At 35.6% G+C, this 25817-nt stretch overlaps 1 protein-coding gene across 2 annotated transcripts in view; it reads right to left on the reverse strand.

Moving 5' to 3' along the window:
• PLXDC2 (plexin domain containing 2) overlaps nt 1-25817 on the reverse strand; it is a 527178-nt gene that overhangs the window by 131597 nt on the left and 369764 nt on the right. For both annotated transcript variants that reach the window (XM_066384654.1, XM_066384653.1), the window contains one exon: nt 25558-25657. In XM_066384654.1, coding sequence (XP_066240751.1) covers nt 25558-25657 — 100 coding nt within the window. The remainder of the gene's footprint in view (nt 1-25557; nt 25658-25817) is intronic.

The raw sequence follows: 25817 nt of genomic DNA on the forward strand, positions 1-25817 counted from the left end.
AATTATTGTAGAATACTATGAAAAACTATATGCCACCAAATTCAACAATCTAGAAGAAATGGATAAATTCCTAGAACTGAGTCATGACGAAGGGGAAAGCCTAAACAGACCAATTAGCAGGGAGGAAATAGAAAAAACTATTAAAAACCTCCCCCAAAATAAAAGTCTAGGCCCAGACGGTAATACTAGTGAATTCTATCAAACATTCAAAGAAGACTTGGTTCCAATTCTACTCAAAGTCATCCAAAAAATTGAAGAAGAAGCAATATTTCCAAACAATTTTATGAGGCCAACATAACCCTCATACCGAAAAGTGGCAAGGACGGCACAATAAAAGAAAACTACAGACAAATGCCTCTAATGAATCCAGATGCTAAAATAATAAACAAAATATTGGCAAATCAAATACAACATTTTAAAGAAATAATACATCATAATCAAGTGGGATTCATCCCAGAATCTCAAGGATGGTTCAACATACGTAAAACGGTTAACGTAATACACCATATCAACAAAACAAAGAACAAAAACCACATGATCTTATCAATAGATGCAGAAAAGGCATTCGATAAAATACAACACAACTTTATGTTTAAGACACTCAACAAAATGGGTATAGAAGGAAAATATCTCAACATAATAAAGGCCATATATGATTAACCATCAGCCAACATCATATTAAATGGCATAAAACTGAGGACTTTCCACCTTAAATCAGGAACAAGACAGGGTTGTACACTCTCTCCACTCTTATTTAACGTGGTGCTAGAAATTCTGGCCAGAGCAATCAGACAAGAGAAAGAAATAAAAGGCATCTATATTGAAAAAGAAGAAGTAAAAGTATCACTTTCTGCAGATGATATGATCCTATACATCAAAAACCCCAAAGACTCCACAAAAAGATTACTAGAAACAATTAACCAATACAGTAAGGTCACAGGATACAAAATTAACATACAAAAGTCCACAGCCTTTCTATATACCAAGAATGAAATATTAGAAAACGAACTCAAAAAAATAATCCCCTTCACGATTGCAACAAAAAAAATAAAATAAAATACCTCAGAATAAACATAACAAAGAATTTAAGGACCTATATAACAAAAAGTACAATGTGGTGTTTCCCAACGTGGGGCCCACGCCCCACAGGGGGGCAATTCGATAGTTAAGGGGGGCAATTTGAAAATGGACTTGACATGACTTTAACTCTTTTGCCCCGGGCCATTTAAATGCAATACTAGATATCGGTGCCAAATTTAACAAAAAATGCAATTCTTAAATAATTGCAGTAAATAATTATTAAGTATAATTTCGTTTGACGAGACCAAAATATCAACTGGGTGATTGGTGTTGTCAAGTAAACTTCTCCCTGGGTTCACCACGGAGCGTGCCGTCTGCCGTGGGAACCCCGGACGTTTTAAAAACTCGCTAAACAACGCAGTTATTCTCACCTAATTGGCCCATCACAACTTCTGTAGTGTTTCACATCATTCAGTTGGTGTTAATTTGAAATAAGCGTCAGTCAAAACTGTTGTAAAAGCTCGTTGATTTAATAAATATACATATATATTATATAGATATAATTGGTAAGTATTTGATTTCATTTTTATCAATATTAAACTCTTTATTAAGTACTTCTTGCATCGGGGCTAGAAAGCACTAATATTTTATAAATATTATTGGGGCTATAATAGTGCATGCACGACAATTTTAATTTTAGAAGCATAACTTTCCAGAAAATTTTGTCAAGTGGAAAAAATATAGATACCTTTTGATTTGCGGTGGTAGTGTAGTAAATGTGTTATATATATTTTTATTTATATGAATTTTTAGTATACGTTTACTCTATGTCACATTGAATATATTTCAACACATATTTTAATATTAGTTTTTAATTGATCTTATTTTTATTTCTTACAGCCATAGTAAAATGAGTGATGCAAGCAAGAAAAAAACTCGTCAATATTCGGAGGAATATTTAAAATTTGGGTTCATACCCGCTGTTCACGATGAGCAGATTCCTTTTTGTCTTTTATGCCAGCAATGCTTGACCAACGAATCAATGAAACGAGGTCGTCTTGAGGCGCATTTGAGGGCGAAACACAGTGCTCATATTAATTCAGATTTGAGTTACTTTAAAACTTTAAAGAAAAATTTTGAAAAAAGAACAATATTAAAGTCTCTATTTACTGCTCATACTTCAACTAATAATCGTGTTCTTGAGGCTAGTTATCAAATTTCTTTATTCATCGCTAAAACTGGAGAAAATCACACTATAGGAGAGAATTTAATAAAACCATCGATATCAGCATTTCTTAAAACGGTTCTTGTAAAAGATGACAAAGATGTAAAAGCTATGCCACTCAGTGACAATACTGTTAGCAGAAGAATAGATGAAATGAGTGAGGATATTGAAAAACAACTTATTGAAAAGCTGAAAACAAGAAAATTCTCCTTGCAAATGGATGAATCAACTTTGAGAGACAGTGAGGCAGTATCGATAACTTATGTAAGATATATTGATAAAGGACATTTTGCTGAAGAAATGTTGTTCTGTAAAAGATTAGAAAGCACCACTACCTCCAAAGATATATATAATAAGCTAAAAAACTACTTAGATGTCAATGATATACCAATGAAAAATATAACATCTTGTGCTGCAGATGGTTCTCCCTAAATGATGGGCAAGAAAAATGGCTGCTTAAAATTGATGAAAGATGCGAATCCAGAAATGATTCTTGTGCATTGTGTTATTCATAGGGAAAACTTGGTAGCTAAAAACATCTTGCCTGTTCTGAATGAAGTATTACATACAGTAATAAAATGTGTTAATGCTATTAAAGCTAGTGCCAAATGTGAGCGTCTTTTCAAGCTATTTTGTGAAGAACAAAATGTGAGACTTTTACTTCATACTGAAGTAAGATGGCTATCTAAAGGAAACTGTTTGAAAAGATTTATGGAACTGTTTGATACTCTTAGTGATTTTTTAAGCGACAAGCCTGAAATGAAGTATCTGTTAACAATAGATGGTAAAGCATTTGTGAGTTATTTAGCCGATATCTTTGAAAAACTAAATATTGATATATTAAATAAGCAACTTCAAGGAACAAATAAAACTCTTGTCGATGCAAAAGCAAAGATATTTGGTTTCATTACCAATATTGAGTTATGTCAGAAACATATTAACAACAAAAACTTTAAACAGTTTCATTGGCTCCAAAAATGTGAAGTAACTGATACCGCTTTACTTGTTATTGTCAATCATTTGAATATTCTATTGGCTGATTTAAAAGAAAGATTTTCTGATTTAAAACAAATTGATTTCCCAACATGGATGATGCAGCCAATGTTAGTGGATTTGTCTGATATATCAAATATGCAGTATCAAGAAGAACTCGCAGATTTGCAAAATGATGAGTAAGTTAAAGCTTTATTTAATATCAAAGGAGCGATGGCATGGCTTTGTGAGGAAACAGAAATCAAATACCCAAATTCAACCAGATGTGCAAGAAAACTATTGCTACCATTTCCATCTTCATTTTTAGCTGAATGTGGATTTAGTGCTGTAAATGATTTACTGGTAAAAAAAAGAAATCGGCTGGATATAACACAACGTGGAGACTTGAGACTAAAGCTAACCAAATTGGAACCTAATATAAAATCTCTGTGCAGCAAGCACCAAGCGCAAGGATCACACTAAATTAAAATAATAAATTAATATAGAAAAATCTGTATTAAAATTATTTGGAATTTAAATTTGTTTTTCATTATATGTTTTGAAATTTTACTTACTGTGTTTTGTTAACAATTTCATAGTGATTTCTTCCTAGAACCTATCATTTATGTTTATTAAGTGAACAAATCAACTTTTTAATGTTAAAAATTATGTATGTTACATAGGGGGGACATAAAAATTTTAGAAAGGTTAAGGTGGGGTATGGCACAAAAAAGGTTGGGAAACACTGGTACAAAGCATTGTTAAAGGAAATCCAGAAAGATACAATGAGATAGAAAAATATTTCTTGTTCTTGGATAGAAAGAATAAATATAATCAAAATGGCCATATTACCCAAAGCAATTTATAAATTTAATGCAATTGCCATCAAAATTCCTATGACATTTTTTAAAGAAATGGAACAAAAAATCATCAGATTTTTATGGAAGTATAAAAACCCTGAATAGCTAAAGCAATCCTAAGGAAAAAGAATGAAGCTGGGGGCATTACAATACCTGACTTCAAACTCTATTATAGGGCCACGACAATCAAAGCAGCATGGTATTGGCAGAAAAATAGAAACTCAGACTAATGGGACAGAATAGAAAGTCCAGAAATAAAACCACATATACATGGTCAAATAATTTTCAATAAAGGGGCCAACAACACACAATGGAGAAAAGAAGGACTCTTCAACAAATGGTGCTGGGAAAACTGGAAAGCCATATGCAAAAGAATGAAATTCGACTATAGCTTGTCCCCTTGTACAAAAATTAATTCAAAATAGATCAAAGATCTAAATATAAGACCTGAAACAATTAAGTACATAGAAGAAGACATAGGTACTAAACTCATGGACCTGGGTTTTAAAGAGCATTTCATGAATTTGACTCCAAAGGCAAGAGAAGTGAAGGCAAAGATAAATGAATGGGACTACATCAGACTAAAAAGTTTCTGCTCAGCAAGAGAAACTGACGACAAAATAAACAGACAGCCAACTAAATGGGAAATGATATTTTCAAACAACAGCTCAGATAAGGGCCTAATACCCAAAATTTACAAAGAACTCATAAAACTCAACAACAAACAAACAAACAATCCAATAAAAAAATGGGAAGAGGACATGAACAGACACTTCTCCCAGGAAGAAATACAAATGGCCAACAGATATATGAAAAAATGCTCATCTTCATTAGTTATTAGAGAAATGCAAATCAAAACTACAATGAGATACCACCTCACACCTGTTAGATTAGCTATTATCAACAAGACAGGTAATAGCAAATGTTGGAGAGGCTTTGGAGAAAAAGGAACCCTCATTCACTGTTGGTGGGAATGTAAAGTAGTACACCCATTATGGAAGAAAGTATGGTGGTTCCTCAAAAAACTGAAAATAGAACTATCTTATGATCCAGCAATCCCTCTACTGGGTATATACCTCCAAAACTCAGAAACATTGATACGTAAAGACACATGTAGCCCCATGTTCATTGCAGCATTGTTCACAGTGTCCAGGACATGGAAACAACCAAAAAGCCCTTCAATAGAAGAGTGGATAAAGAAGATGTGGCACATATACCCTATGGAATACTACTCAGCCATAAGAAATGATGACATCAGATTATTTACAACAAAATGTTGAGATCTTGATAACATTAAACAGAGTGAAATAAGTAAATCAGAAAAAACCAAGAACTACATGATTCCATATGTTGGCGGGACATAAAAATGAGACTAAGAGACATAGACAATAGTATGGTGGTTACCGGGGTGGGGGGAAGGGGGTGGCGTGGGAAGGTAGGAGGGAGAGAGGAAGGGGGAAGGGGAGGGGAACAAAGAAAACTAGATAGAAGGTGACGGAGGACAATCTGACTTTGGGTGATAGGTATGCACCATAATTGAATGACAAGGTAACCTGGACATGTTTTCTTTGAATATATGTCACCCCATTAACATTAATAAAAATTTATTTATAAAAAATAAAATAAAATAAATAAACTCACTGAAATCACACTAAGGCCTTGAATGGGCTTCTAGAGATTTGTCTTCTGTCTTATCTTAGAAAAAATTCAATTTTGATTAAAGTTAATAGACCCAACAATGATCTTCTTTAGAACATAAAGCAGAAATATTATAATGACTCAGAAGACAGTGCACTGGCTTTTAGTAAAAGTGTTTATGAAATGTAGATATGGATACATCCAGGAGGAAAACCAAACATCTACTTACAACATACAAACATCTCTTCTTTTCTCCACTCACATCCTTCCACCCATTTCTCATTATTCACCATGAAATTCTACTTCAGAAGAAGAAGGGGGAGAGCACTGCCCAAAATAAATTCTTGGGGTTAAGAATGACTCTAGAGCTAATCATTGAATATAGCATCAGGTTTATCAGATTAGAAAACACTGTTTAGAACCCTAATCCAATGAATTTCTCTTGGTGTAAATAGAAGATGCATGCAGAATATTCACAGGTTAAGTTTATCAGACTTTTGAAAACACGTTGACTTCATGAGGCACATGAATCATGTCTTCTTCTTTATTTAATTTTAAGGCATATAAAAAGATTACTCAGCTTCTGCTTTTGTCTAAATAGGATGCATTCCAACATATTAATTTACCATGTATTGTGCTAAGCAATTTACTTCTCAGAAATAAATAAATGACATGACCTTGCCACTGAGATGGAGGTTTTGAGTCTTTGTCCTAAATTTCACAAAGTATCAATTATTTTAGCAGTTGCTGAAAATACTACTTTTCTTTTCATTTCATATCATACTTTGAAAAATTCAAACTACTAACATAACGTCTGTGAAGACTCTGGGAGTTAATTATTGATTGTGCCTATGGGGTAAAGGGAAAAAGTGCCCTTTTTTCTGCGATGCTTGTTCCATCACCTACCAGACACCTCCAACTATGGGGAGGAGATTAAGAAAACCAAAATTAATGAGAATAATTTTTATGTGATGACCTGCCAATTAAAGAGAGCTTCCAAATGGCCATTTCTGTTGCATTTCAAAGATACCCCTGTCAACGACAAGTAATTAAGAATCTGTTCCTGGTAGCTCCTGCCAATACTAGAAGCTTTCATTTGATTCCAGAAACGTATTTAGCCCATGCATTGTGTTTGGAAAGTCAGACAAAATAATGTAGCAAACATTTAGTCATACTAACAATACAGCTTCAAAAAACCAAAATCAACCATCATGACCATTAAGAGCTTTTAAAATTAAAAAAGAAGAAAACAAATCTCTGAGCAGATGAACAGAAAATAAAGTTCAGTAATCAAAATCTTCAGGTGATATGATTCAAAATGTAACTACTGAATTGCATTTTTTTTTAATTCTGAGCAATATCTGCAGGAGAAACAGAGTGATCCTACAAAAACACCAGGAATCCTCTCCAATCAATATTAACTCTAGCCAAAATAATCACATTTTAATGAGTACCCTGTGGCATGACTAAACATGATCTAGTCTATTTGCTTGTCTTGAAAGCTAACATTCACATAGAAAATGTATGAGTAATTTCCTAAATTGGCTGGTTCTTATATTTATATAAACATTTTAATAGTTTGTCTGCATTGTCATGTAAATGATTTGCTAACATATCGTTATGTATGCATTGCCAATGCTTAATGATTGGTCTGAATGAATATTTCTTATTTTCCTTTCCAGTTCCAATTGAGCGTACCACACAATACCATCTACTGAACACTCTTTAATGTAAATAGCATATAATGTACAATTACAATTTCATACCCAGCACAGACTCAAGATAAAAACAGACTCTTGAAAAAAAAGTGCACTGTTTCAGCAATTATAAGCTTTCCACACAAAAATGCACTGCATTAATAGAATTAGCTAGTTTTAGTTGTCAAATAAAGCATCTACAAATTGAAGATGCTTTTGCCTCAAACTTTTAAAAAACTTTCCTCTATACCACTCACTCTATTAAATAGTAATGTAATTTGCATTGGATAAGGCAACATAAAATTTAGGTGACTATGAAGTGCTAATCTGAACCTTTTAGATATTCCTCTCATCACTGCCTCACTGCTTACAGAGTTTTGGGGTACTGCTAAAACCAAATGGCCAGATTTCAGATGTTATTTGAGCTTTCAAAAAGAAAATCAGACACTTAAAAAATTTCACTTTTGTCCTTCTTCCACATATATTTTCTAATGGCTTAACCAAGATGCATTTCTTGAACTCCTTCAGTAGTCACTTTGCCCAAGAACAGGCTTGTAAATGGTCACTGTATTGTTCCAGTGGGTTAACCTGTGTTTCGCAGGCTCGACTAACATCATGGTTCCCACTGGCCCAAGGACTTACTCTCTGAACATGGAGCTTCAACTAGGGGGATACATTTAGCTACTCTTGAGATTTATGAGGAGGTTTTTGTAATGTACATCTGTAATGTCATTAATTTTTTTTCTAAGGGAAAAGAAAGATTAAACTTTATAAAATAAAACTGGGTAAAGACAGCAAATTTTTTTATTTTAAAATCAAGGTTTTGGCAAGCTTTCAGTGCTAAATCACTCAGAAACTTGGCACTTAAAAAAGGAACTAACACTATATATTTTAAGAAACTAAATTTCCTATAGCAACGTGCAATTGGAAAAATTAGCATGTGGACATGTTTATTAATATAGGCAATGAGTATTAGTTAAAAATAGAAATATTCTTTGTATTATAGGGGAGCATAAGTTAAAATAGAAATAATCATAATGTAATAGGAAAAAAGTAAAATAATTTTAAAGGAAACTGTAAAAAAAGTGGAAAATCTAATCTCTGTTGTCATAATTTAAAACAAAAATGGCAGATATAACTTGATAGAAAAATTCAGTTTAGAATATATATATATGTGTATATGTACACACACACACACACACATATAAATAAAAAAAAATAAGTAGCAGAGATAGTGAGACAGACTCCCGTATTTGCTCCACCAGAATCCACCCAACAACTCCTGTCTAGCGCAGAGGCTCAAGTACCGAGCTATTTTTAGTGCCTGAGACTGATGTGCCTCAGTGCCTGGGGCCACACTTGAACCAATTGGGCCACTGGCTATGGGAGGGCAACAAGGAGAGAAGGGGAGGGGATAATCAGATGGTTGCTTTTCCTGTGTGCCCTGACTGGGAATTGAACCAGGGCCATCCATAAGCTAGGTTAACACTATCAACTGAGCAACTAGTCAGGGCCAGTATAGGCTATTTTTGAGAACTGTTTTGACTAGATGAACTTTTGATTCACAATTTTTAATAAAATAAAAAACATTAAGCTGAGTTTCTCTTCTCTAACCAATAAACCCTAGCCTAATATGTACCCGATAGATATTTATTAAATAACTTAATGTTGAAATGTCTTGAATTTTGAAAAATGTATTAAATTCTTTTCTGTGACTTTTAGAATTTTATACTAGAAATAAAATAATTCAAATATTATTAAATAAATCGAGGGATATACCTATACACCAGGTAATGCTTATGTTATCTGAGATAGGTATAGAATAAAAAGTCAATAAATGAATAAATAGAAACAACAGGGAACAATTTAATCACAAGTCCCTGTAGAAATTCTTATTTTTTTGTTCATAGAAATGCTAAGAAAACTCTCCAATATGTTAAAATGAACCAATCAGCAATTTCCAATATCTGAAAATTCTTAAACTTTTGTTTCTTTTTAAAAACCAGGTCAGGGTCAACTAAATAGAATATATTAGAAATGATAAAAATAAGCCTGACCAGGCGGTGGCGCAGTGGATAGAGCATTGGACTGGGATGCGGAGGACCCAGGTTGGAGACCCCGAGGTCACCAGCTTGAGCGTGGGCTCATCTGGTTTGAGCAAAGCTCACCATCTTGGACCCAAGGTTGCTGGCCTGAGCAAGGGGTTACTCAGTCTGCTGAGTAACATACAAGAAAGCAATCAGTGAACAACTAAGGTGTTGCAACAAAAAACTAATGATTGATGCTTCTCATCTCTCTCTGTTCCTGTCTGTCTGCCCCTATCTATCCCTCCTCTCTCTGACTCTCTCTTTGTTAAAAAAAAAAAAAAAAGATAAAAATAACACTTTGTATAATGCTTTCTATCTTGGAAGAGTTTTAGAAAAGAATATTTGATGGGCAAAATTGTCATGATATTTACTTTTTCCTTTTGCTGAGCTCTGAGTGAGTTGGTGCATGCTTGAAAACCTAAGCACCAATGAAGCTGTGCCCCACAAAAAAGCAATTTCATCTTATGTGAAATGAATAATTTGAAGTGTTTTTCACTTTGAGAAGAGAGGAGGTAAAGTGACACAAGTCACTGAAGGATCTGAGGATTGATCTGTCCTTAAATGAATGAAAAGAACCTGATAACTTTAAAAATAATCACTGAGGCTCGGTTCATCTGAAAGAGTTTTAATTGGGTTATATAAACTATTTTGAAAGATTAGTAATCTCCAAGTTTTTTATTGATTTTGTAGTTTGTCAACATTTTATTATTAATACTATAATTGCTACCACCAAATCAAAACTACATATTGTGTTCTATGGAGTAAATTAGTTATAATGGAATGCTTAATTTAAAATGTATTATTTAATCATATCTAAAATTCGAAGACCATTTAAAGGTCGGTCAAAGAAGCCAAAAATCTGTTTATGTAAATATTATAGTTGAAATTTGAAAATTAATTTTATTTAAATATGTGTATGATTTATTGACACCCTGTCCAATCTAACTAGTAGTCACATGCATGACTTTAATATTAATTAAATCCAATTAAAAATTCCATTCCTATTTTACTAGCTTCATGTCAAGAACATAGTAGCCACTTGTAGATAGTGAGACCATACAGAACAGTTCAGATTTAGACAATTTCATCAGTGTAGAAGTTCTATTGAACAGTACTGGTCTATGCAACATTATAATTTTTGAGAATTAAAGCTTAAGACAGTTTTCATAGTAAAAAACAAATCTCTGTTTTTTGTTTGTTTGTTTGTTTGTTTTTATAGAATTTTTTTTTTAATTTTATTTATTCATTCTTAGAGAAGAGAGAAAGAAAGACAGAGAGGGAGAGAGAGAGAGAGAAGGGGGGGAGGAGCTGGAAGCATCAACTCCCATATGTGCCTTGACCAGGCAAGCCCAGGGTTTCGAACCGGCGACCTCAGCATTTCCAGGTCGACACTTTATCCACTGTGCCACCAGAGGTCAGGCAACAAATCTCTGTTTTTGTTGATTTATTTTCTAGTCTGTAAACATAATTTTGATCAAGTTCTTTGGAAAACTACTGCCTGATTTCTAACCTTATATAGAGCCCATATATGGCAAACTATATATAATGTTACTCAAAGACTTCACTGAAGATTCCAAGATGGTTACAGAGTAAGCAGACGTTACAACTGCCACCTCCCAGGACAAAATTGGATTACAACTTAATTTAAGAATAATCATCTTGAAAAACTAACTTTGGACTAAACCAGGGGTAGTCAACCTTTTTATACCTACCCCCACTTTTCTATCTCTGTTAGTAGTAAAATTTTCTAACCGTCCACCGGTTCCGCAGTAATGGTGATTTATAAAGTAGGGAAGTAACTTTACTTTATAAAATTTATAAAGCAGAGTTACAGCAAGTTAAAGCATATAATAATAATTACTTACCAAGTACTTTATATCAGATTTTCACTGTTTGGCAGAATAAATATTTATAAAACTTACCATAGTTAAATCTATATTTTTATTTATACTTTGGTTGCTCCACTACTGCCCACCATGAAAGCTGGAACGCCCACTAGTGGGCAGTAGGGACCAGGCTGACTACCACTGGACTAAATGAAAAGGAGTCTATTACCAAGGATCACAGAAGAAGCCACATCGAGACTGGAAGGAAGAGTGGAGACGCAGAAAGGGCTGCCTGCTCCCAGGGGCGAGCTGCACCTGAGGGTCGGGAGGAACTCTCTCTGGTGGAGGGTCGCCCTGAGAAGTGTGGGTCCTCAGGCCCAGGCCCGAAGCCCCATAAAGCCCCAGAGCCTAAAAGAGGCACTCAAACAGCATTTGGAGGTGAAAAGAGCTGGGTTTCTGTCTGCAAGAAAGACATAGAGCTCTTGGAGATTAAGGCTCCATCATAAAGGGCCCACACAGAAAATCTTGTTCACAGCCACTTACTCAGGGCTCCAGTGGAGGGAGAGCTGAGAGGAATAAAGATGCATGAAAAGAGTATAAAGTTGAGGCCCAGGGAGAGACACTCTGGGAGACAGCCACTGGAATTCCTGTGCTGTGTCATTCTCTAATACTGCAGCCGCCATCTTTCTTGGGTGGAGCAGTCCCCTGTGAGCGGCATCACACTGAGGAAAAGCAGCTGCTCTACCTCAGGAGTCTCTCCTACCCAATCATGGAGATGGGGTCACACTGAGATGTCAGGAAGCAGTGGGCATGTCAGTGACTCAGTTTTCTGATGGTGAGGACAGACCTGCCCCCCACGTGCTCCCAAATCTAAGATTGGTGCTTCTACCTCATGGTAGAAACTGTACAGAGAGCAAGCAGACCACATGCCTGAGTCTCAGAGGACACACTCGCTGGATTCCTGTGGCCACACGCTACTGAGGTCTGTGAGAAAAGTCTGGAAAGACTGACACCTGGGGCCAGGGTCAGAGCCACACCCACCACCCTTCCTAATCCCTGAATTGCTGCAGGCTCTAGATTTTACCAGAGGTTTTTTCAGTGGCTGAGCCCAACAAGCAGCCAACAGACAGAGGCTGCAGAGGTGGGACTCAGGGAACCTTGGTCTTTTAAGTGGACCATCCCCCAGGCCCAAAGTGGGTAAAAGACAGTGTAGGTGTGCAGCTTGCTATTTCCATGAGCACCTGGGCCCAGCAGAGGCAGCCACAAACTCTGGATTGCTTATAGTTCCAAGAAGATTGCTGAGGTCCAGTCATGGGAAGTGTCTCCTACTGGTATGTGCAGAGTTCCTGCCAGGGAGGCCCAGGTCTGGCACATCCAGTGGCCAGCTGTGTAGAGCATTGGCTCAGGACCTAACAACCCTTGCTTGAATGGTATCCAAAAGAAGGGCTCCTCACACCTGGCCCAAGTAAGGCTAGTTCTACTCTCTAATCAGCACTGGAACAGCAGCTCATGTGTATTAGATAGGGTGGAGCTTCACAGTCAGCCGGCCAGGGTGCTGGATATTCTGCCCTGTTGGGCTTCATTCCACAGGGGAAAGAGAGAGAAGCTTAGAGCATGAAAATTTAAAGTGTGGCTCCCGTGATCCTATTGTTAGATCTGGCCAAGGAGCTTAGCCACTTTCTAGAGGGGCACAGTTAGCCCAGGAGAGAACTTTCTCAGTCTATCTCCCTAAGAGCAGAGTCTCACCAGCTATAAGAACTTCTGCAGAGAGGACTGTTGGCCACACTCAATTTGAATCTGCTGCTCACCTTGTTGGGGAGAAATAAAATGTGAATATCCAACAGTAAATGAGGGGTTAAGCTCAGGAGTATGGGCCACATTACCTATACTGAGCTCCTGACCAAGAGACCCATGAAGTAGAGGGTCCCACTAATGTTGTATTCCCAACCTCAGCTGCCATAACCTAACAAGCTTGCAACCTACTGAGGGTTTGATTGGGTGAGGTCGGTCTGGGCTCACACTAGTCTTTCTAAACAAGACTCTGTGGGAAGATCAAGCAGCTGTAAGAGGAGTGGAGCAGCTGAAAAGTGGAGGCAAATTATATGGAGCCTGGGGCTTTTATGGAGTTGCTGTCAGCTCTAAGCAGGAGGAAGCTGATCCTTATACACAGGTTGGCCCCTCCCATACTACCCAAGCACAGAAAATGTGGACACAGATGGCAAAAAGAGCAGTAGCTGCAGACAGGTAGTCCACAGCAGTTACAAATGACAACTGATGCCAATGCAAGAAGATCTAAAACCAACATAATTGGTAGTGGGTGGTAGACAGCACCAACCTTAGACTCAGCTAGCTACACAAGCAACATGCCCAAAGGAGGAGTGTAGCAGGCACCAGACACTGGGAAGAATAAATATGCCCAACAGGAGAGACTTTACACAGTGTGTAATATATATAATTAAGATTGATTCTTAGAAGCATCCAGCCTGAAGGAATAACCATACCCATGAAAGGACCAACTGCATTCAATACTCACATAAAGAGGAGGGAAAATAGTACCCTCAAGAAGTATTCCTGGAACAAGGAAAAAAGGTGGCATGGATGTCAGAACCACTAATTTATTTCTTTTCCTCATAAAGACCCACAAAAATTTCAAAGCCAGACAGAGCTATCTAACACAGACAAAATGGGCAGATAAAGAAATGTGACCCAAATGAATCAACAAGAGAAATCCCCAGAAAAAGAACTAAATGAAATGGAAGTAACTAAACTAACAGATACAGAGTTTAAAATAATGATTTTTAAGATGTTCAAGGATCTTTGAGCAACAATGGATGGACATAATGAGCACTGAAATAAAAAAATAGCAAGCATCAAAAAGGACATTGAAATCATAAAAAAGAACCAGTCAGAAATGACAAATACAATATAAAAAATAAAGACTGCACCAGAATCAACAGCAGGCTGGATGAAGCAGAGGATTGGATCAGCAATTTAGAAGACAAGATAAACATAAGTACAGAAGTAGAGCAGCAAAACGAAAAGGTACAAAAAGACTGTGGAAACTCTAAGAGAGCTCTGTGGTAACATGAAGAAAAACAACATCCTCATCATAGGGGTTTCTGAAGGAGAAGAGAATGAACAAGGGATAAATAACCTGTTTGAAGAAATCATAGCTGAAAATTTCCCTAAATTGATGAAGGAAAATGTCAAACAAGTTCAAGAAGCACAGAGTCCAATTAAAGAGAAACCCAAGGAGGCTTACACCAACGAACATCATAATTAAAATGCTAAAGTTAAGAGACAAAGAAAGACTACTAAAAGCTTCAAGAAAAAAGTAGTTATTAACAACAGAGGAGCCCCCATCAGGATGACATCTGACTTCCCAACAGAAACACTTGAGGCCAGAAGGGATTGGCAAGAAATATTCAAAGTGATGCTAAACAAGAACCTACAACCAAGACTACTTTATCCAGTAAGGCTATCATTTAAATTGAAGGAGAAATAAAAAGCTTTCCAGACACACACACACACAAACACAAAACAAAACTCAAGGAATTCATTACAAGCAAACCGGTACTGCAAGAAATGTTAAATGGACTGAAGTAAAAAGAGGAAAGGAAAAAAAAAACTAATTTGAGAAAAAGAGGGTTGTAGATTTAAAGACTAAAATGGCAATAAATAAGTACAGGTCAATAATAACCTTAAAATGTAAATGGATTAAATGCTCCAATCAAAAGACATAGGGTAGCTGAATGGATAAGAAAACAAAACCCATACATATGATGTCTAGAAGAGACCCACCTCAGAACAAAAGATATACATAGACTGAAAGTGAATGGATGGAATAAAGTATTTCATGCAAATGGAAATGAATAAAAGCTGGGGTGGCAATACTTGTATCTGACAAAATAGACTTTAAAACAAAGGCTATAGTAAGGGATAAAGAAGGTCACTACATAATGATAAAGGGAGCAATCCAACAGGAGGATATAACCATTGTAAATATTTATGCACCTAATATAGGAGCACCTAAATATATAACGCAAAACGTCTATTTTGATGGACATAAAGGGTGAGATAGACAGCAATACTATAATAGTAGGGGATTTTAATACCCCACTAACATCAATGGATAGATCCTCCAGACAGAAAATTAACAAAGAAACAGTGGCCTTAAATGACACACTAGATTAACTGAATTTAATTGATATCTTCAAAACCTTTCACCCCAAAGCTGCAGAATATACATTCTTTTCAAGTGCTCATGATACATTCTCTAGGACAGACCACATGTTTGAACACAAAACAAGTTTCAATAAATTTAAGAAGACTGAAATCATATCAAGCATCTTCCCTGATCACAGCCCAAGTGTCCATCAGAGGACTAGTAGATTAAAAGCTGTGGTACATATACACAATGGAATACTAATCGGCCACGAAAAAAGAAGGAAATAATACATTTTGCAATGGCATGGAGACCTGGAGATTATTATGCTAAGTGAAATAACCCAGGCAGAGAAAGACAAATATCATATGATCTCACTTATATGTGGAATCTAATGAACAAAGTGAACTGAGGATCAGAATAGAGGTAGAGGCCGGTCACAGGGAGCAGAGGGACAGCTGTCAGAGGGAAGGGGGAGAAGGTGATAGGATCAGAGAAGGTGAAGCGATTAATGAAATTATATATACATAACATATACAGATAACAGGACAGCATATCCCAGAGGGAAAGGGGTAGGGAGCTAGGGAGAAGGGGGCAAAAAGGGTGTAATCGGGGACATGGAGGGTGAGGGTGGTATGTTGAGTAGGACACTGGAATCCATGTTAACACAATAAATTAAAATTAATAAAAAATTTTTTAAAAAGAGTTCACTGAACCTCTAAATGTTTAAAAAGTATATTATTTTCCAAATTAGTTGTCAGTATCATTTTTTCAAATGCTAATTTTTTTTACTGAGTTGTGAATAATAACCAACAAAGCAAAGGCACATGGTAGCATGACAATGTCAAAAAATTTAAAACAGCCTGACCAGGCGGTGGCGCAGTGGAATGAGTGTTGGACTGGGATGCAGAGGACCCAGGTTCGAGACCCTGAGGTCGCCAGCTTGAGCAAAGGCTCATCTGGTTTGAGCAAAAGCCCACCAGTTTGAACCCAAGGTCGCTGGCTCCAGCAAGGGGTTACTCGGTCTGCTGAAAGCCTGCGGTCAAAGAACATATGAGAAAGCAATCAGTGAACAACTAAGATGTTGCAACGCGCAATGAAAAACTAATGATTGATGCTTCTCATCTCTCTCCGTTCCTGTCTGTCTGTCCCTGTCTATCCCTCTCTCTGACTCACTCTCTGTCTCTGTAATAAAAAAATAAAATAAATAAAAAAAATTTTAAAACAGCAGATCCAGATGAGAAAGGTATTGAAGTGTATGAAAGACCCAGATTAATTTACTGCTAGTGAGAAGAATAAAGTAGAAAGTCTAAGGCAGTGGTAGTCAACCTGGTCCCTACCGCCCACTAGTGGGCATTACAGCTTTCATGGTGGGCGGTAGCAGAGCAACTAAAGTATTATACAAATAAAAAGATAGATTTAACTATAGTAAGTTGTTTTATAAAAATTTATTCTGCCAAATTTAGCAAAAATATGACATAAAGTACTTGGTAAGTAATTATTATTATTATACGCTTTAACTGGCTGTAACTCTGCTTTATAAATTTTATAAAGTAAAGTTACTTCCCTACTTTATAAATCACCATTACTGTGGAAACCGGTGGGTGGTTAGGAAATTTTACTACTAACAGAGATAGAAAAGTGGACGGTAGGTATAAAAAGGTTGACTACCCCTGCTCTAAGGGATTCAGAAATAGTATCATGACTTGTAGTAGAACCATTTCAAGTTAGCTCAGCTGCCTCCCAGACTGGTATCTAGCATGTGCTAGTGAACGTAACATCCCCATTACTAAAATGACAGAGCCTTAGGTTTCGAAATAAAAGAACCAGAAATTCATGAGTGGATTTTCAGGGTTTCTTGCTGAAAATGTTATGCTACTTAAGGTCAGAGAGTGGACAAAAGGTGAGGCTCAATGGGAAGGTCAACTCCTAGAAGATTAAGATTGAAATTCAAAATGTTAAATAGGAGGGAGAGAAAAAAACAAGTATGAATGGCACTAGTAAGAACTGCACATTTATCCAGGAAAACCTTACAAACTGCATACTGCGGAAGGGGATCCAAAGAGACAGAAGCTGAAGCTGACAAAGTCTTCCTTAAGAGAGCTCTCTAAACAACATCAGCAAATTCAGAAAAATCGGAGTTGTACCAAGCATATTTTCTGATCATAAAGCCTTGAAACTAGAATTCAACTGCAAAAAAGAGGAAAAAAATCCCACAAAAATGTGGAAACTAAACAACATACTTTTAAAAAATGAATGGGTCAAAGAAGAAATAAGTGCAGAGACAAAAGATATATACAGACAAATGAAAATGACAATACGACATATCAGAATCTATGGGATGCAGTAAAAGCGGTGATAAGAGGGAAGTTCATATCACTTCAGGCATATATAAACAAACAAGAGAGAGCCCAAGTGAACCACTTAACTTCACGTCTTAAGGAACTAGAAAAAGAAGAAAAAAGACAACCCAAAACCAGCTGAAGAAAGGAGATAATAAAAATCAGAGCAGAAATAAATGAAATAGAGAACAGAAAAACTATAGAAAAAATTAATAGAACAAGGAGCTGGTTCTTTGAAAAGATCAACAAAATTGACAAACCCTTGGCAAGACTCACCAAGGAAAAAAGAGAAAGAACTCATATAAACAAAATCCAAAATGAAAGAGGAGAAATCACAACGGACATCATAGATATACAAAGAATTATTATAGAATACTATGAAAAACTTTATGCCACTAAATTCAACAACCTAGAAGAAATGGATAAATTCCTAGAACAATAAAACCTTCCTAGACTGAGTCATGAAGAAGCAGAAAGCCTAAACAGGCCTATTAGTAGAGAAGAAATAGAAAAAACTATTAAAAACCTCCCCAAAAATAAAAGTCCAGGCCCAGACGGCTATACCAGCGAATTTTATCAAACATTCAAAGAAGACTTGGTTCCAATTCTACTGAAAGTCTTCCAAAAAATTGAAGAAGAAGCAATACTTCCAAACACATTTTATGAGGCCAACATAACCCTCATACCAAAACCAGGCAAGGATGGCACAAAAAAAGAAAACTACAGACCAATATCTCTAATGAATACAGATGCTAAAATACTAAACAAAATACTAGCAAATTGAATACAACAACATATTAAAAAGATAATGCATCATGATCAAGTAGGATTCATCCCAGAATCTCAAGGATGGTTCAACATACGTAAAACGGTTAACGTAATACACCATATCAACAAAACAAAGGACAAAAACCACATGACCATATCAATAGATGCAGAAAAGGCTTTCGATAAAATACAACACAATTTTATGTTTAAGACTCTCCACAAAATGGGTATAGAAGGAAAATATCTCAACATGATAAAGGCCATATATGATAAACCATCAGCCAACATCATATTAAATGGCACTAAACTGAAGGCTTTCCCCCTTAAATCAGGAACAAGACAGGGTTGTCCACTCTCTCCACTCTTATTTAATGTGGTACTAGAGGTTCTAGCCAGAGCAATCAGACAAGACAAAGAAATAAAAGGCATCCATATCGGAAAAGAAGAAGTAAAGGTATCACTTTTTGCAGATGATATGATCCTATACATCGAAAACCCCAAAGAATCCACAAAAAGACTACTGGAAACAATAAGCCAATACAGTAAGGTCGCAGGATACAAAATTAACATACAGAAGTCAATAGCCTTTCTATATGCCAACAATGAAACAATTGAGAACGAACTCAAAAGAATAATCCCCTTCACAATTGCAACAAAAAATAAAATAAAATACTTAGGAATAAACATAACAAAGAATGTAAAGGACTTATATAATGAAAACTATAAACCATTGTTAAGGGAAATCGAAAAAGATATAATGAGATGGAAGAATATTCCTTGTTCTTGGTTAGGAAGAATATATATAATCAAGATGGCCATATTACCCAAAGCAATATACAAATTTAATGCAATTCCCATCAAAATTCCAATGACATTTTTTTAAAAAATGGAGCAAAAAATCATCAGATTTATATGGAACTATAAAAAACCCCGAATAGCCAAAGCAATCCTAAAGAAAAAGAATGAAGCTGGGGGCATTACAATACCTGACTTCAAACTATATTATAGGGCCACGACAATCAAAACAGCATGGTATTGGCAGAAAAATAGACACTCAGACCAATGGAACAGAATAGAAAACCCAGAAATAAAACCACATATATATAGTCAAATAATTTTTGATAAAGGGGCCAAAAACATACAATGGAGAAAAGAAAGCCTCTTCAATAAATGGTGCTGGGAAAACTGGAAAGCCACATGCAAAAGAATGAAACTGGACTACAGTCTATCCCCCTGTACTAAAATTAACTCAAAATGGATCAAAGATCTAAACATAAGACCTGAAACAATTAAGTACATAGAAGAAGACATAGGTACTAAACTCATGGACCTGGGTTTTAAAGAGCATTTTATGAATTTGACTCCAATGGAAAGAGAAGTGAAGGCAAAAATTAATGAATGGGAGTACATCAGACTGAGAAGATTTTGCTCAGCAAGAGAAACTGATAACAAAATAAACAGACAGTCAACTAAATGGGAAATGATATTTTCAAACAACAGCTCAGATAAGGGCCTAATATCCAAAATATACAAAGAACTCATAAAACTCAACAACAAACAAACAAACAATCCAATAAAAAATGGGAAGAGGACATGAACAGACACTTCTCCCAGGAAGAAATACAAATGGCCAACAGATATATGAAAAGATGCTCATCTTCGTTAGTTATTAGAGAAATGCAAATCAAAACTGCAATGAGATACCACCTCACACCTGTTAGATTAGCTATTATTAACAAGACAGGTAATAGCAAATGTTGGAGAGGCTGTGGAGAAAAAGGAACCCTCATCCACTGTTGGTGGGAATGTAAAGTAGTACACCCATTATGGAAGAAAGTATGGTGGTTCCTCAAAAAACTGAAAATAGAATTACCTTATGACCCAGCAATCCCTCTACTGGGTATATACCCCAAAAACTTAGAAACATTGATACGTAAAGACACATGCAGCCCCATGTTCATTGCAGCATTGTTCACAGTGTCCAGGACATGGAAACAACCAAAAAGCCCGTCAATAGATGACTGGATAAAGAAGATGTGGCACATATACCCTATGGAATACTACTCAGCCATAAGAAATGATGACATCGGATCATTTCCAGCAAAATGGTGGGATCTTAATAACATTATACGAAGTGAAATAAGTAAATCAGAAAAAAACAGGAACTGCATTATTCCATACGTAGGTGGGACTTAAAAGTGAAACTAAGGGACATTGTTAAGAGTGTGGTGGTTACGGGGGGAGCGGGGAGAGGGAGAGGGAAAGGGGGAGGGGTCGGGGCACAAAGGAAACTAGATAGAAGGTGACAGAGGACAATCTGACTTTGGGTGATGGGTATGCAACATAAGTGAACGACAAGATAACCTGGAGTTGTTATCTTTGAATATATGTATCCTGATTTATTGATGTCGCCCCATTAAAAATAAAATTATTAAAAAAAAAAGCTCTTTAATGAGAAGTTATGAAAATTATGCATGGCCTATGAATATATGACAACGTTAAAACTTTCTGGTAATTAAAAGAATTAGAGAAACAATGAAATATCACGTTCTTCATATCAACTTAGCAAAGTTTAAGAAATTATAATTGTGTCTGATAGCATTTGAGGATTGGAATGGAATATAACGCTGGTAGGGGAGTAAATCAATACAACCTGTATCAAAAGGAATTTATCAAAGTACATAAAAAAATTGACATTCAATGGCTGCACACTCACTTTTTTAAGAATCAGATATGTGTAAAAATTTAAAATGATTTTCAGCACTGTTTTACTGATAAATAATACAATAAGCAAACTACATGGCAAACCAGTGCTAAGATAGGTTACATAAATTATAAAACAAAGGAATTTATTGTACCTATTAATGACCACATTTTAGACAAGAACTTAACAATGTAAAAAAAACAAAGGTAGAAAAAATAATTATAACATAATGTCAGTTTTCTTAATGTGTGTGTATATAATGTAAACAAAGATTGGCTGCAGATCAATGTTAACACTGAGTGTTATTTTTTTGCATTAACAGATTTATAAACAATTCAAATATTTTTCTTTGTGTAGTCTTTTTGTAGTCTGATGGTTTATAAATTCCTCTGAATTAGCATGCACTTTGCTTAAAATCCCAAGTATGTTTTTACACTGGTATTTCTGCAATGAAATACCAAACTCATTGCGTGCGGACCTGGTTTTCACATCTGTCCTTGATTTGACCAAATCAGCTGATTACAGAATAGTTTTTTTTTCAAATATTTTATTTATTGATTGATTTTTAAGAGAGAGAGAGAGGAGTGAGAGAGAGAGAAGGGGGAGGAGCAGGAAGCATCAACTCCAATATGTGCCTTGACCAGGCAAGCCCAAGGTTTTGAACCGGCAACCTCAGTGTTCCAGGTTGACGCTTTATCCCACTGCACCACCACAGGTCAGGCCTACAGAATAGTTTATGAAAAAGAAAAGGTAATGGAGAGAACCGTACATACAGAGAGACGACAAGACAGAAAAACAAAAGATGTTATGGTTCTAAAGAATGAGTTTCAGAGAGGGAGTGATGGTGTTTCTTAGTGGAAATCCCCTGTGGACCTACTCAAGGAGCCCTTGGCCTGGGTGTCCTCATGTTAGCACCACTGTCTTTTTAAAGTAATGATGTTGATGATAATGAATAAGCAATAAATATAAATACAAATATAGTGCAATATAGTGCTTACTTTGTGCCAGGTACTGCATGCTATAGACACATTCATTTTGTAGATAATAAAAATTATAGAAAAAAAATAAAATGCCTGATCTAGTAGCAAATCCACACTACAGTGTCCCTTATGCTTTCTGGACTTTTAATTAAAATTTATCTTTTATTTTATTTTTTAAATATAAGGCTTAATTTTAACCATAGATTTTTTCTTTTCTTTCTTTCTTTTTACTTTTTTAAGAAGCAAAGGAATTTTTCCCTTGTGACCTCAGAACTCCTTACTAATTTACTAACAATGCCTGGATTCCCTTTGATATTTTAAATTATCAGATCACCTGACCTCTTTGGAAAGATAAAGGCTACATTAATAAATTATTCTTATAAGTTACATTAAATTCATTTACTATTTAAAAGTTTTTAAAAATTAAAAATAATTTTTTTTGTTGTTCCTGTTATAATGAAGTGGTGGCGAGAAATCTTCATAATAAATAAATTAAACTTGCCTTATATTTTTTTGAATGCTTCACCAAACCTTCATCAAATCTGCTTAAAAGTATAGCAACTGTGGTCCCACTGGGAAAATTATGCTCAAGATTGTAGCTTGTGTTCTCAGTTTGCCATGGCTAGATTAAGCCAAGGATCTAGGTTCTATACCCCATGTAACCAAAATGAGTAAAAGGGCAGAAAATTGATCTTATGAGAACCAGGTCCTATGTAATGCACCAGGAAATACACAAGAAATGAAACTGCCTCCTACTTAGGATAATGATCAGTTTTTCCTTTACTTAGGAGAAGAAAAAGGGATAACAGAGATGAACTCCTATAACTTGTAGTATGCTAATCTTGGGTTAGCCTAATCTTTGGTGTAAATAAGTATACTAACTACTTTTTTTTTAGCTGAGACTACAAACAACCTATCTCTACTCTTATGCAGAAGCTCATGTAACAGATACTCTTACACTACAAATGGGGATTTAAAATATGCGTGTTCCCCAAAAGATTATCAAGTAAAACACACCTATTCCAGTTTTTTTTTCTTGTTGAAATATGGTCTCATCGTAACAGTATGAGTGAGTGGATTAGAAATTCCGAACTTTCATTCCTTTTTGGCTAATTTTCTCAGTGAAGTCAGTAAGTACCTCACAGTTGCTGCAGCATGAGTTTGCTTGAGAAAAGCTTTTCTCTGAACTCAAACCTTGAGTAATTTTTTTAGATTAATGCTGAGTCCCAAATTTAAGACAGTCTGTTCTCAAAATCCATATAAGTTTTGCCAATTTATTTGATAAAATTGATTTTGGGGAAAGATATTTTCCCCAATAAACATAATGCTTATCTTATTATAGTATAACAAGGGATGCAAAATTGCATTTAGGGACAATTTAATAATTTATTAAGGTACAATTTTATCATATCTAAGATGTTAGATAAACTCAAATATTAAAATTGTAAATAATAAAAATTTAAAAATTCTTTCATATTTTAGGTTTGTTTTTCTCTCTCTAAACAATAAATACTACATCATAACATCAGTGTGGACTAAGATGCCTTTGGAGGAAGCTGGGAATAAAATTCATGGGTGAAAAGAAACCACATATAAACTAAAACTAGTATTTCCTTTTACTTGCTCAATAATTGACTAAAGCATGTTTGAGTTAACACCTCTGGAAGAAAGAAGATGAGAATACTCCAACAGGAGTCCATGTTGGCTTTCCCAGGACTCAGCTTCATATTTAAGAGTTCTGTCAGAATGTCTTTATGTTGCCTACATGTATTAATACATTCTTGCTTTGTTTACAGTACATTTTTGCTTCTGGAATATCCGCCTTGATTTGACAGTTCCCTTCACTGTTGTTTCCCACAAGTTCAGAGTTGGCGATAGAAACTGCCACACCTTACTTCCTTCCCCAGCAGAACTGCCCCATACTAATGCCACTCTAAAAATTGTTGTTGTAACATAAACCCTACAATCTTTCTAGCCAATTATTGCTCTGAAAAATCTAATGTCTACTCCACTCACTGTCTACACGAGAAATGGCATAATTAAAGAAAACTAGCTCGAGTCAAGACCAAACACATGTGATATTTTCAGTCTATCACTATCATAAAATAAAAGAACTTTGAACAACAAAAAAGGAAATAACCTAATCTTGAAATGCATTTTGTTATCATCTCTTGCTTTCTTTAAGCATGTCTAAAACACAAACAAACAATGGCTATTTACATGATCAAACTACTACGAATAGCACTTACATTTTTCAGTTTCTTTTTTGGTTCTTTTTTTTAGTACACATGCACGAGAGATAGAGAGAGAGAGACAGAGACAGAGAGAGACAGAGAGACAGAGAGAGACAGCAAGGAAGAGAGATGAGAAGCATCAACTCATATTTGCAGCACCTTAGTTGTTCATTGATTGCTTTCTCATATGTACCTTGACCAGGGGTCTCCAGCTGAGCCAGTGACCCCTTGCTCAAGCCAGCAACCAAGGGGTTAGGTCTTAGATCCCATGCTCAAGCCAGTGAGCCTGTGCTCAAGCCAGTGACCTCAGGGTTTCAAAGCTGGGTCTTCAGCATCCCAGGCCAATGTTCTATCCCCTGTTCCACTACCTGGTCAGGCACATTTTGAATTTCTAATATTATGAGAAACTACCCAAAGTAGCATATATGTTTTTAGTCTACAAAATGCAATCTAGACTAGATAAGCAAAAATGATTTAAACAAACAAACAAACAAACAATATATATATATATATATATATATATATATATATATACCTTCCCTGGTAGATGTAATTCCACCAAACTTCTTATTTACCTCAATTTAATTTTTTTCTTTAACTTTCCTTAGACTCTCAAGCAGTTTTATATAAACATAGTAAACATAAAATGGCACAAAGCTGTTCATTTGCTCAAAAATGTATTTAACCAAACAAAAAAGTCATACATCTATTAGTAAAATAATCTGTCTCTCTTTTATATTCTTATTGTTATTAAAAAAAGAAATACATCTGCACAACCAAGCTAATCATCCCAGAGAATCCAAACTACACACTCTTGCCTGGACTATTTAATTTCACTTTACCTAAATTATTAGTTCAAGAGCAACATAGAAAGAGAAAGCAAACCTCAGTAAAAGTTATAAACCAAACAATATCATGAGAAAGCAGCACTTATCTAAATGATGCCATTGTTCAAAGAGCTAACATCTGCCCAGAATAATCTCCTTAACATTTACCCCAGCAGCGCCTCAGACTTTACCATTACCCTTCTTTTACATACTGGGAATTTGTTGTATCCTGTGGACGACCACAAATGCATCAGACAGGCCCACTTTCACTGGGTGATTGATCGAACTTATCTGTGTGATCAAGACAGGAATCTGAAAAAGAAAAAGGAGATTGCTGTGTTAGATTTTCATTTCAACTTGTTTAAAGGATAAAATCAGGTGGTGGAGATGAACTAAAAGACAGTGAATATTAGGGAAGAAAGACATACAACACCTAAAATCACATCCATTTAGTGCTAATTGATGGGTTAAA

This window comes from Saccopteryx leptura, chromosome 5 (genome assembly GCF_036850995.1).
Source record: "Saccopteryx leptura isolate mSacLep1 chromosome 5, mSacLep1_pri_phased_curated, whole genome shotgun sequence".
Lineage (NCBI taxonomy): Eukaryota > Metazoa > Chordata > Mammalia > Chiroptera > Emballonuridae > Saccopteryx > Saccopteryx leptura.